The sequence below is a fragment of the Rhinichthys klamathensis genome, unplaced genomic scaffold, assembly GCF_029890125.1.
Source record: "Rhinichthys klamathensis goyatoka isolate OS25496 unplaced genomic scaffold, OSU_Roscu_1.1 h1tg000259l_1, whole genome shotgun sequence".
In the NCBI taxonomy this organism is placed as follows: Eukaryota; Metazoa; Chordata; class Actinopteri; order Cypriniformes; family Leuciscidae; genus Rhinichthys; species Rhinichthys klamathensis.
Window position 1 is genome coordinate 1,395,924 of NW_026606781.1, and position 12,731 is coordinate 1,408,654.

A 12,731-nucleotide genomic window follows, 5' to 3' on the forward strand; every position below is an offset into this window, starting at 1 on the left:
GCTGAGAGTCCGAGTCCGAGTAAGACTCATAGTCGGCAGTGAAAATCTCTGTATTGTCCTGAAACTTCATATATTCCACAATTCATATTGTACTACATCTGCCGTCCCCTGACACCAGCATTTCAATTTCATCACCAGAAAGACATATTCAATCGACATTTTTGCCATTAATGGGCCCCTTACCTGCTTCTTGCTTGCTATTTGAATGTATCTAGTATTGTTTTATGTGTCTGTATTCATGTGTAAGCCTAAACTTAGGAATATGCCTCTTTCATAACACAATTTATGTGTTATATATTTTATTTGTCTTGCCCTTGTTGAATATTTACGAATTTTGTAATGGATAAGTTGATATTTTCTCTCTTTAGTAAGCCGCCACCATGAGTACGGACGCGGAGATGGCCATTTATGGCAAAGCTGCCATTTACCTTCGTAAGCCTGAGAGGGAGAGAATGGAGGCTCAGGCCAAACCATTTGATGCCAAGTCTGCCTGCTATGTGGCTGATGTCAAAGAGTTGTACCTCAAGGGAACAATCAAGAGCAAAGACGGTGGCAAAGTCACAGTTGTTTTGCTTGATACTAAGGAGGTAAATTTGAATGTCCATTTCATGTAGATGCTCATTAAATTACTTATTACATTGTTTTCTTTTATAACTAATATCTAATTTATCAAATTTATAGGAGAGAGTTGCCAAGGAAGAAGATGTCTACCCAATGAATCCTCCCAAGTATGACAAGATTGAGGACATGGCCATGATGACCCATCTCAATGAAGCCTCTGTGCTGTATAACCTCAAAGAGCGTTATGCTGCGTGGATGATCTACGTAAGTTCTGAAACGACATAAAAAGCATTTAAGTTTATTTTTTCTGTGTTGTTGGAATCTGACCATGTCTCTGCTTATTTCAGACCTACTCTGGACTCTTCTGCGCAACTGTGAACCCCTACAAGTGGCTCCCAGTGTATGATTCAGAAGTGGTGTCTGCCTACAGAGGCAAAAAGCGTATGGAGGCCCCACCCCACATCTTCTCTGTCTCTGACAACGCCTATCAGTTCATGCAGACTGGTAAGACATTATGGAATTGAATTCTATAGAATTCATTGAGATGAATTAGATGTCGCTGTTAATATAATAAATATTTACTGGATATTTAATAAATTTCAATCAACAGATAGAGAAAACCAGTCTGTCCTAATCACGTAAGTATTTTAATTTAATTTCAGACCATGACAAAAATTTAAAGTATAACATAGATGGAAAATTTATGGAGATATTTACAAAATAGAATTTAAGATTGAACAAAGATTGAATATACTTTGAAAAGTCTACATGTCTTTCAATCTTCTGTCTTCTAATCTCTTATAAACCAGTGGAGAATCTGGTGCTGGAAAGACTGTGAACACGAAACGTGTCATCCAGTACTTTGCCACAGTTGCAGTGTCAGGTGTCAAGAAAGAGGCCAGTAAAATAAAGGTACGAGATACAAAACTATGTCATATATATTATTTTAAAAGATGATGATTTGTGCGATATGTGAATTTGTGAAATGCCTATAAATTGTGTTTAGTCATGAAAAAGAAAAACAATTGAAAATAACTGAAAACCCTTCAAACATCATAGGGCTCTCTTGAGGACCAGATCATTGCTGCTAACCCTCTGCTTGAGTCTTATGGTAATGCCAAGACTGTGAGAAATGACAACTCATCTCGTTTTGTAAGTTAACCACTCTTTATTTACAGTACATATGGTCAGTTGTGTTAAATTTTACTGTACAGAGTTTTCTATAAAGATATTATAATAATTATTATTTATGTATTATGCTATTATGATTTAAACAGGGTAAATTCATCAGAATTCATTTCGGCACAACTGGAAAACTGGCTAGTGCTGACATTGAGACATGTACGTGGACATGATTTCATTGATCCATCCTGAACATTTGTCTTTATCTGTCACTCTTCAGATGATTGTGACTCAAGTACATTCTCTCAACAGATCTGCTGGAGAAGTCTAGAGTGTCATTCCAGCTTCCAGATGAGAGAGGCTACCACATCTTCTTCCAGATGATGACCAACCATAAGCCTGAGATTATTGGTAGGTGCACATATTTAATTCATTCAATGTTTCAGATAATATTGTAAGATGCTCTGTCATAAATGCTGTGTATTTTACAGAAATGTCGCTCCTCACCACCAACCCCTATGACTTCCCCATGTGCAGTCAGGGTCAGATCACAGTGGCCAGCATTGATGATAAAGTTGAGCTGGATGCTACTGATGTGAGTCATTGCTATTTGAATATTGACATATTTTATTTAAATATGGCAAATCATATATTGTATTCTTCTCTGTGATTTACAGGATGCTATTGACATTCTTGGCTTTAGTGGTGATGAAAAGATGAGCATCTACAAGTTCACTGGAGCTGTGCTTCATCATGGCAACATGAAGTTCAAGCAGAAGCAGCGTGAGGAGCAGGCTGAGCCTGATGGCACAGAGGGTGAGACTACATTGTACTAATGTGTGTCATAACATGCAGTGCTTTGAATTGAGAGATCATTGCATCGACTTTGCTGATAAACCACAGAAACTGTGTATAAAATGTTTAGTGTAAATATAAACTAGAAGTTGTGTGCATATCAATAAATCTAAAAATAAAAGGGAAAGTACCTAGTGCCTGATTTATTATAATTTTACACAAAAGACTATCTTTGCTTATAGAGCAAAGATCATTTATTTTAAAATATGTTTAACAGAAGCTGACAAAATCGCCTACCTTCTGGGTTTGAACTCTGCTGAAATGCTGAAGGGTTTGTGCTACCCGAGAGTCAAGGTCGGAAATGAGTATGTGACCAAAGGCCAGACTGTGCCACAGGTATAGTAACATTTCCAGCATGCCATGTGTTTAACCTAAAATTCAGGCTAATTATTGCAGAAGCAGAATAAAATATCCACTCTATTCTACTTACAGGTGTACAACTCTGTTAGCGCCTTGGCCAAATCTATCTATGAAAGGATGTTCTTGTGGATGGTCATTCGTATCAACCAGATGTTGGACACAAAACAACAAAGAAATTTCTACATTGGCGTGCTGGATATTGCTGGCTTTGAGATCTTTGATGTAAGAATGATTATGTAATCTCTTTTTATGTCAAAATAAATGATATTCAGAAGGTAGCAAATGTTTCTCTCATGTTTTGTCCTCCAGTACAACAGCATGGAGCAGCTGTGCATCAACTTCACCAATGAGAAACTGCAACAGTTTTTCAACCACACCATGTTTGTGCTGGAGCAAGAGGAGTACAAGAAGGAGGGCATTGTTTGGGAGTTCATTGACTTCGGCATGGACTTGGCTTCTTGCATTGAGCTCATTGAGAAGGTTATCAATGGTTTATGAATTTATTAATTTCTATTGATCCTATTCTCAAAATCTCTCATTTTTAATAATAAACAACATTCTTTTATAAACAGCCCATGGGTATCTTCTCCATCCTTGAAGAGGAGTGCATGTTCCCCAAAGCTTCAGACACTTCCTTCAAGAACAAGCTATATGATCAGCATCTTGGCAAGAACAAAGCTTTCGAGAAACCAAAGCCTGCCAAAGGCAAGGCTGAAGCCCACTTCTCCTTGGTTCACTACGCTGGAACTGTGGACTACAATATCACTGGCTGGTTGGACAAGAACAAGGATCCACTGAATGATTCTGTTCTGCTGCTGTACCAGAAGTCTTCTGTCAAACTGCTGGCTACTCTCTACCCACCTGTTGTTGAGGGTAAAGAAAAATTCAGTTTTTAACTTTCTTTCTTGTTTTTGCATTTATACATGTTACTTTGTATTTTTATCTCAATAGATAATACTAAAAAGGGAGGCAAGAAGAAGGGTGGCTCCATGCAGACTGTGTCCTCCCAGTTCAGGGTATGTATAGAGATGACATCACAGCAATATTGCTATATTTAAGAAAAAATAAAGAAATACAAAGCATGCCAACCTTTTTCTATTCTCCACAGGAGAACTTGGGCAAACTCATGACCAACTTAAGGGCCACTCACCCTCACTTTGTGCGTTGCCTGATTCCTAATGAGTCCAAGACTCCAGGTAAAGTATTTAACAAAAAACGTACAGATATTTTGGTTCTCAATATATATGATGAAGTTAATTTACCAAGTTCATGGTGTAAATTGTTCGTTATAGGTCTCATGGAGAACTTCCTGGTTATCCACCAGCTGAGGTGTAATGGTGTTCTGGAGGGCATCAGAATCTGCACAAAGGGTTTCCCCAGCAGAATCCAATATGGTGACTTTAAGCAGAGGTAAATGGGACCACATGAAAGCAACATTTCCTAGGAGGCTCCTAATTAAAAGAAATTAAGAATTTTGATACATTTTCCACAGATATAAGGTGCTGAATGCCGGTGTTATCCCAGAGGGACAGTTTATGGATAATAAGAAGGCCAGTGAGAAACTCCTGGGATCCATCGACATTAACCATGACGACTACAGATTTGGAAATACAAAGGTTCATATTAAGCTTTACAAATTTCAAAGATTCAGTGATCATGGTCATTTAGCTTATACAGTTTAAATCAATATATTTTGATTTACTGTTTTACATAAATTCAGGTGTTCTTCAAAGCTGGTCTTCTGGGTGTTCTTGAGGAGATGCGTGATGAGAAACTGGCTGCTCTGGTCACAATGACTCAGGCTCTCTGTCGTGGTTACCTGATGAGGAGGGAATATGTGAAAATGACGGAGAGGAGGTGACTATTGTCATGAGTAAAGATGACATCTATGATAACTGTGCAAACTTAATGATGATTATGCCATTTAATGATGAACTATTCACAGGGAGTCCATTTACACCATCCAATACAACATCCGTTCATTCATGAATGTCAAACACTGGCCATGGATGAAGGTTTATTACAAGATTAAGCCTCTGCTTCAGAGTGCAGAGACTGAGAAGGAGCTGGCAAACATGAAAGAGGACTTTACAAAATGCAAAGAGGCTTTGGTTAAGGCTGAAGCCAAAAAGAAGGAGCTTGAAGAGAAGATGGTAGCACTGCTGCAAGAGAAAAATGATCTGCAGCTGCAAGTAGCATCTGTGAGTATATTTTATAATTAACTGAATTTTGGCTACACTAAAAATTAGCAAGCTTGTTTCCAATGAAATAGCTATCTATTTTACTAACAGGAATCTGAGGGTCTCTCAGATGCTGAGGAGAGGTGTGAGGGTCTGATCAAAAGCAAAATCCAGCTTGAAGCTAAACTCAAGGAGACAACTGAGAGACTGGAGGATGAGGAAGAAATCAATGCTGAACTGACAGCCAAGAAGAGGAAACTGGAGGATGAGTGCTCTGAGCTGAAGAAAGACATTGATGACCTGGAGCTCACCTTGGCTAAAGTGGAGAAGGAGAAACATGCCACTGAGAATAAGGTTAGAGATTGAGTTGGTTTAAGATTGGATTTAATCTCGGTCTTATATATTGATATAATATGAATTGTAATATTTAAGCTTATTTGGAACAAAAAAACATACAGGTCAAGAACTTGACTGAGGAAATGTCAGCTCAGGATGAGAGCATTGCTAAGCTTACGAAGGAGAAGAAAGCCCTCCAAGAGTCACATCAGCAGACACTGGATGATCTTCAGGCCGAGGAGGACAAAGTCAACACCCTGACCAAATCCAAGACAAAGCTTGAGCAGCAAGTTGATGACGTGAGTTGATTATGTAATTTAATTATATTAATTCATCAAATAAACTGTTTTCTGCTTTCAACATATTATCATTGTCTTTTAGCTTGAGGGTTCCCTTGAACAAGAGAAGAAGCTCCGCATGGACCTGGAGAGAACCAAGAGAAAGCTTGAAGGAGACCTGAAATTATCCCAAGAGTCCATCATGGACCTGGAGAATGACAAGCAGCAATCTGATGAGAAAATAAAAAAGTAATTAAAGCAGGAAATCTTTGAAAACATTTAAAACTTTTATTGTTGTGTTATGTTTTTTTTACAACTACTTATTGTTGAACAGGAAAGACTTTGAAACAAGTCAGCTGCTCAGCAAGATTGAAGATGAACAATCTCTAGGTGCTCAACTCCAGAAGAAAATCAAGGAGCTTCAGGTTTTTTCAGATTTTTTCAAACATTACATCATTGTGATCATTACATCAAATGCAGATCACCAAAAATCTAATTAACTACTTTCCACCATAGGCTCGCATTGAGGAACTGGAGGAAGAGATCGAGGCTGAGCGCGCTGCTCGTGCCAAGGTTGAGAAGCAGAGAGCTGATCTCTCCAGGGAACTTGAGGAGATCAGTGAGAGGCTTGAGGAGGCTGGAGGAGCCACTTCTGCTCAGATCGAGATGAATAAGAAGCGTGAAGCTGAATTCCAGAAGCTGCGTCGTGATCTTGAAGAGTCCACCCTCCAGCATGAAGCTACTGCTGCTGCCCTCCGCAAGAAGCAGGCAGACAGTGTGGCCGAGCTGGGAGAGCAAATTGACAACCTGCAGCGTGTTAAGCAGAAGCTTGAGAAAGAGAAGAGCGAATTCAAAATGGAGATTGATGATCTTTCCAGCAACATGGAAGCTGTTGCCAAAGCAAAGGTTGGGAAATAATCTAAAGAATATATGTGACCCATGCTGGCAAAATGAGTCGTAATACGCATGTGCTAATTACGAGCTACAGGCAAATGTAAATTTTGGTCTAATTTCATTTTCATTCACAAAAATGTGTTCATTAAGCCCTCTTCTAGCGATCCAAATGCTCCAAATAGTAATTAAACATCTAAAATTATCTTTATTTTTATGTTTTCTGAGAGGTGTACCTTCCTAAATCTTTCCTTTGTTTTAATAATCCATGAAAAATTGTCATTTTTCTTTGCTCGCTTATCAATGACTGGTACTTCCCCTCAGCACAAGTTTTAATATTCATAGCGAATTCTCGATGGCATAAGTCTGAACCAATGAAATATGATTTTTAAACTCATGCTGATGTGTTGCAAACATTATCTGTTATCTATCATGCCTTAAAGTGAACGTTTGGTTAACTGTTGGGGAAAAACATCTGATATATAACATTATATTAGATATATGCATTACAGTAGGTCTCAATACAGGTCTAATCAAACAATTGTGGTATCATGGAAAAAATTTTAATGTATATTTTTCCTATAGATATTTGGTTTTGATTTGGTGTGTGCCAAATTTGGTGGTATCACCATGGATTTTAGGTATGGTTGCTAGGTGATTTTGTTTTGGATCCTTCAGAAAACTTTAACTAGATTTTTCTCAAAATTTACTTTGCTGACTCTATTGACTTCAAATAGGTGTAGCGCAGTCCTTTTTTGTCTGATTCCAACAAATCATTCATCATCATACATGAAGGTTTTTTTAATAACAATCAAAGTAAATAACAATAACTAATTTTTGAAAATGTGCTCATTGTGACTAATTTTGCCAGCACGGGTCACATACAACCAGTCTTGAAGTTCTTTCAAATATCTAATGACTTTTGTGTTTGCAGGGCAATCTTGAGAAGATGTGCCGCACACTTGAGGACCAACTTAGTGAAATTAAGTCCAAGAATGACGAGAACATTCGTCAGTTAAATGATCTCAGTACACAAAGTGCAAGATTTCAAACTGAAAATGGTAACTCATGAACATATTAATATTATATCAAAAGTAATTAATGTCAATAATTATCAACAATAATTAATCAAAAATAATAGTGTATTAAGATTATTCAGCTGTACATTTCTGACTGTAACACTGATCAAATCTTACATCTATTTGTTTTGAAATAAACTGATAGAGACATAGAAAAGTCTGACACAGTGAATCTAAATCTATACAGGTGAGTTTGGCCGTCAGCTGGAGGAGAAGGAGGCTCTGGTTTCTCAGCTCACCAGAGGCAAACAAGCTTCCACTCAGCAAATTGAGGAACTTAAGAGGCATATTGAAGAGGAGGTTAAGGTAATACAGCATAATCAATTCATGCACATACTTGTCAATTACTTTACTGTAGAGACAAGCTAATATTATGCGACTTTGTCCCTTAGGCTAAGAACGCACTGGCCCATGCTGTGCAATCAGCCCGTCATGACTGCGACCTGCTCCGTGAGCAGTTTGAGGAAGAGCAGGAGGCAAAGGCTGAGCTGCAGCGGGGAATGTCAAAGGCCAACAGTGAGGTTGCTCAGTGGAGAACCAAATATGAAACTGATGCCATCCAGCGCACTGAGGAACTTGAAGAGTCCAAGTATGTATATTATTGTATTATATTCCCAATTCTCACAGCTATTTTATAGATTAAAATTCAAAATAATATTTATTACTTAACAGGAAGAAGCTGGCTCAGCGTCTGCAAGAGGCAGAGGAACAAGTTGAGGCAGTGAACTCCAAATGTGCATCTCTGGAGAAGACCAAACAGAGACTCCAGGGTGAGGTGGAGGACCTCATGATTGATGTGGAGAGAGCCAATGGTTTGGCTGCTAACCTTGACAAGAAGCAGAAGAACTTCGACAAGGTAAACCGTTTTAGTCATATTATATTCTCTTTGTAAAGTATTGCTGGAATGGGCTTTGTTCAACATTTTTTAAACAAACTCAATCCTGAAATATCTCCACCAAAGGTCCTGGCAGAATGGAAGCAGAAATATGAGGAAGGTCAGGCAGAGCTGGAAGGTGCCCAGAAAGAGGCTCGTTCACTCAGCACTGAACTGTTCAAGATGAAGAACTCCTATGAGGAGAGCCTGGATCAGCTGGAGACCCTCAAGAGAGAAAACAAGAATCTGCAGCGTAAGAATGAAACTGTTAAAATAGAAAAAAACTTAAAGGATTGTTCACCCAAAATGAAAATTCTTTTACTAATTACTGACCCTCATGTCGTTCCAAACTCGTGAGACTTTTATTTATCTTCAGAACACAAATTAAGATCTTTTTTATTAAATCTGAGAGCTCAATTCATTTGGATTAGTTTTATGATCTCTTTATAACCTTTTTCAAGAGTCAAAGAATCAATTGTGTAGCTGTCTACGGAGGGACAGAAAGCTTTCAAATTTCATTAAAAAGATTTTCATTTGTGTTCCAAAGATGAACGAAAGTCTGACGGGTTTGTAATGACATGAGGGTGAGTAATTAATTAATGATAACATTTTCATTTTTGGGTGAACTATCCCTTTAAATGTTCTAATTCTCAGTGATCATTAAAAAGTAAGCACATATGATTAATGAATGTGCATTATGATAAAAAATATATGTTTTTCTCTCTATAGAGGAAATTTCAGATCTGACAGAGCAGTTAGGTGAGACTGGTAAGAGCATCCATGAGCTGGAAAAGGCCAAGAAGACAGTGGAGACTGAGAAGGCAGAGATTCAGACCGCCCTGGAGGAGGCCGAAGTGAGTATCTGGAGATCAATATGGAATTCTTGCTAGAACCATCATACTGTGTTATTAATGCATATTTTTTCATTATTATATTTAATGTTGTTTTATTTGTCATAGGGTACACTGGAGCATGAGGAGTCCAAGATTCTTCGTGTCCAGCTTGAGCTAAACCAGATCAAGGGAGAGGTTGACAGGAAGCTTGCAGAGAAGGATGAGGAGATGGAGCAGATAAAGAGGAACAGCCAGAGAGTCATTGAATCCATGCAGGGCACTCTGGACTCTGAAGTCAGGAGCAGGAATGATGCCCTGAGAATCAAGAAGAAGATGGAGGGAGACCTTAATGAGATGGAGATTCAGCTGAGTCACGCCAATCGCCAGGCTGCTGAGGCCCAGAAACAGCTCAGGAACATTCAGGGACAACTCAAGGTATGCACAGGAATTATTCTTTTTGACTTTGGGATGTATTCATATATTTCTTTTAAATTAATCTAACATATGGTAAGTACAGCCTAGAAGAAACCACATCGAAAGCTCATTCAAAAGCTATTGTTATGTTCAGGATGCCCAACTGCACCTTGATGATGCCCAGAGAGGACAGGAAGACATGAAGGAGCAGGTGGCCATGGTGGAGCGCAGAAACACTCTGATGCAGTCTGAGATTGAGGAGCTGAGAGCTGCTCTGGAGCAGACAGAGAGAGGCCGCAAAGTGGCAGAACAAGAGCTGGTGGATATCAGTGAGCGTGTTGGGCTGCTGCACTCTCAGGTAAAGACATTGTTTCCCTGAAATTAAGGGAATTGAGAGCATCGTTCAAAATGTTCAAACTGTTCAAAATGTTGCTTTCCATTTTGTAGAACACAAGTCTCCTGAACACCAAGAAGAAGCTTGAAGCTGACCTTGTTCATGTCCAAAGTGAAGTTGATGACACTGTGCAGGAAGCCAGAAATGCAGAGGAGAAGGCCAAGAAGGCCATCACTGATGTGAGCAACAGTAGCTGCCAAATGTTTCATAAGACGCTTACGTACTTAAAAAATGTGGATCTAATGACTTTCTGTATTAATGCAAAAGGCTGCAATGATGGCAGAAGAGCTGAAGAAGGAGCAGGACACCAGTTCTCACCTTGAGAGGATGAAGAAAAATCTGGAGATCACAGTGAAGGACCTGCAGCACCGTCTGGATGAGGCTGAGAATCTGGCCATGAAAGGAGGAAAGAAACAACTCCAGAAGTTGGAGTCCAGAGTAAGCCTCTTTATAGTTATGATATGGGCAAAGTGAAGTATGTTATATTATGATTTGTTTGAATAAAAATAATCTTTTCTTTAGGTCCGTGAGCTTGAGGCCGAAGTTGAGGCTGAGCAGAGACGTGGAGCTGATGCTGTTAAAGGTGTCCGCAAATATGAGAGGAGAGTGAAAGAGCTCACTTATCAGGTATGACCATATTCCTCACAAGTTTGTTCAGACAAAAGAGTATGTATAATAGTGTATGTACTGACAATGCCTATTTTTAGTAAAGGATCAATGCTTAATTTTGTAAATGTGTATTTTTTTGAAGACTGACGAGGACAAGAAGAACATCGCCAGACTCCAGGATTTGGTTGACAAACTGCAGCTGAAGGTCAAAGTCTACAAGAGGCAGTCTGAAGAGGCGGTATGTAAAATCTAATAGAACATTTTGACACTGTAATTATTTATATTGGAATGCTAATTTGATGAAACATGATACATGAACCAAATAAAAAAACCTTTAGGAGGAGCAAGCCAATGGTCACCTGTCCAAGTTGAGGAAGGTGCAGCATGAGCTTGAGGAGGCTGAGGAGCGTGCTGACATTTCTGAGTCTCAGGTCAACAAGCTCAGAGTTAAGAGCCGTGATTCTGGAAAGGTTAGACTAAGTAGATGAGTTTTTTTTTTTTGCATTATTTATTAAACTTGTTTATCCAAATACATGAACTACCTCTTAGAAGAAGTAGTGGAACTATAATAATTGCATTTTGCTGATGTTACATATCCTGTATTACATTTGCACATCTGCAAATGCACATTTGCACATTTGCAGTACATCTTATTAACATCTTATTAACATTTTAATAAGATCATCTTATTAACATTTTTGTTAATAAGACTAATGTTTGCCTCTTCCTTCTTTCCCAGGCCAAAGAAGAATAAATCTTTAACACTTGAAAGGAGCATTTACTGAAGTCATATAATATGAATTGTAAAAGTACCTTTCTTAATAAACCTGTTTATTTCAGCAAATAATTAGCCTGTGTGTGATTTTTCAACAATATACACTATTACAACACTGATGTCTGATCTATATGATTACATTAAACCTTATTATTCACATCATAAGAGTGCTGAGTATCAAGAGTGTCTTGAATCCAAATTTGAACTTTTAAAGGTTCCATAAAAGTTAAAAAGATTTCATAAAATTGAATTCTTATGTTGACTGAATGCATTTACTCTAACATTTCTGCTATAAACTTTCCACCCTGGATTGATGTTGACTATTGCAATATTCTGTGAACTAGCCTTCCAGTTAGCACAATTAAGCCTCTACAGATGATTCGGAGATCTAAAAAGTAAATATAATACCCGGAAAAAGCTATCTGTTACCTATAACATTTATCATTTTTATTAAATTAAATTATAATATATATTGTATATATATATATTATAATTATTATATTTAATATAATAGAATAGAATTAATAAAAAATATAATGCATGCATTTATAATATAATACCCTATAATGAGCAAGCAACAAGGTGTTTTTCTGAAATACAAAAATATGAGTGAATGACACGTGTGGAGTGCTATGATCACACACCACTCCCACACCAAGCACTAAATGAGCCAGAGATGGCTCAGTCAAATCCAGTCTATAATTGTAGGAGCCATTTTAATGCAATTATAGATTTGTCCATTGGGGGCACTCTGACATTGGTATATTAGGAGCACATGGGTATTTAGACAACAGGTGTATTGGTAGTGGGGAAGCACACAGTTTTTTGACCGTGTTAAGCCATGTACTACGTGGAATACCATGCTGACTGTGCCTAAGATTGTTATGTGTTGGATTGAGTTTAATGGTGCTTAACCATGCTTCATTGATAAAGAGTGATGTTCAAGGACATATGGAATATGGACAATATGCGCTGTATCTGCAAGGTATGGATTTAACATTAGTATGCTTTGAACAACAAAGAATGAGACACCACAAGAAGCTAATTGGAAGCAACGTTTATCAATTAGAGCACAAGAAATAAAAGACATTGTTTGCATCTTACATCTGAGTTCATGGAGTTTATACGAGTTAATTACTTGCTCACTCCTATTGCCAATACTACAGCGGC

General features: G+C 38.1%; 1 protein-coding gene across 1 annotated transcript; it reads left to right on the forward strand.

The window, feature by feature from the left end:
* The first annotated feature begins 368 nt into the window (after nt 1–368).
* LOC130101623 (myosin heavy chain, fast skeletal muscle-like) lies at nt 369–11,728 on the forward strand. Its single transcript, XM_056267437.1, has 39 exons — nt 369–587; nt 682–825; nt 909–1,065; nt 1,172–1,199; nt 1,371–1,473; nt 1,621–1,713; nt 1,839–1,902; nt 1,996–2,094; nt 2,175–2,278; nt 2,361–2,499; nt 2,756–2,874; nt 2,971–3,120; nt 3,208–3,378; nt 3,471–3,771; nt 3,850–3,914; nt 4,007–4,094; nt 4,191–4,308; nt 4,391–4,514; nt 4,619–4,755; nt 4,844–5,099; nt 5,190–5,432; nt 5,537–5,713; nt 5,796–5,941; nt 6,027–6,117; nt 6,209–6,598; nt 7,518–7,644; nt 7,850–7,968; nt 8,055–8,251; nt 8,335–8,518; nt 8,624–8,789; nt 9,266–9,390; nt 9,496–9,804; nt 9,938–10,141; nt 10,231–10,356; nt 10,445–10,615; nt 10,700–10,804; nt 10,929–11,024; nt 11,125–11,256; nt 11,526–11,728. Exons 1-39 carry the CDS (start codon nt 381–383, stop codon nt 11,538–11,540), a joined length of 5,790 nt encoding a protein of 1,929 aa, XP_056123412.1. The 5' UTR covers nt 369–380; the 3' UTR covers nt 11,541–11,728.
* Nucleotides 11,729–12,731: the final 1,003 nt, after the last annotated feature.

Coding starts and splice junctions, on each gene's coding strand:
- LOC130101623 (XM_056267437.1), top strand. CDS start 381: ATGAGTACGGACGCGGAGATGGCCATTTATGGCAAAGCTGCCATTTAC. Junction 1,903..1,995: donor TAGTGCTGACATTGAGACAT/GTACGTGGACAT, acceptor TTCTCTCAACAG/ATCTGCTGGAGAAGTCTAGA. Junction 6,599..7,517: donor AAGCTGTTGCCAAAGCAAAG/GTTGGGAAATAA, acceptor TTGTGTTTGCAG/GGCAATCTTGAGAAGATGTG.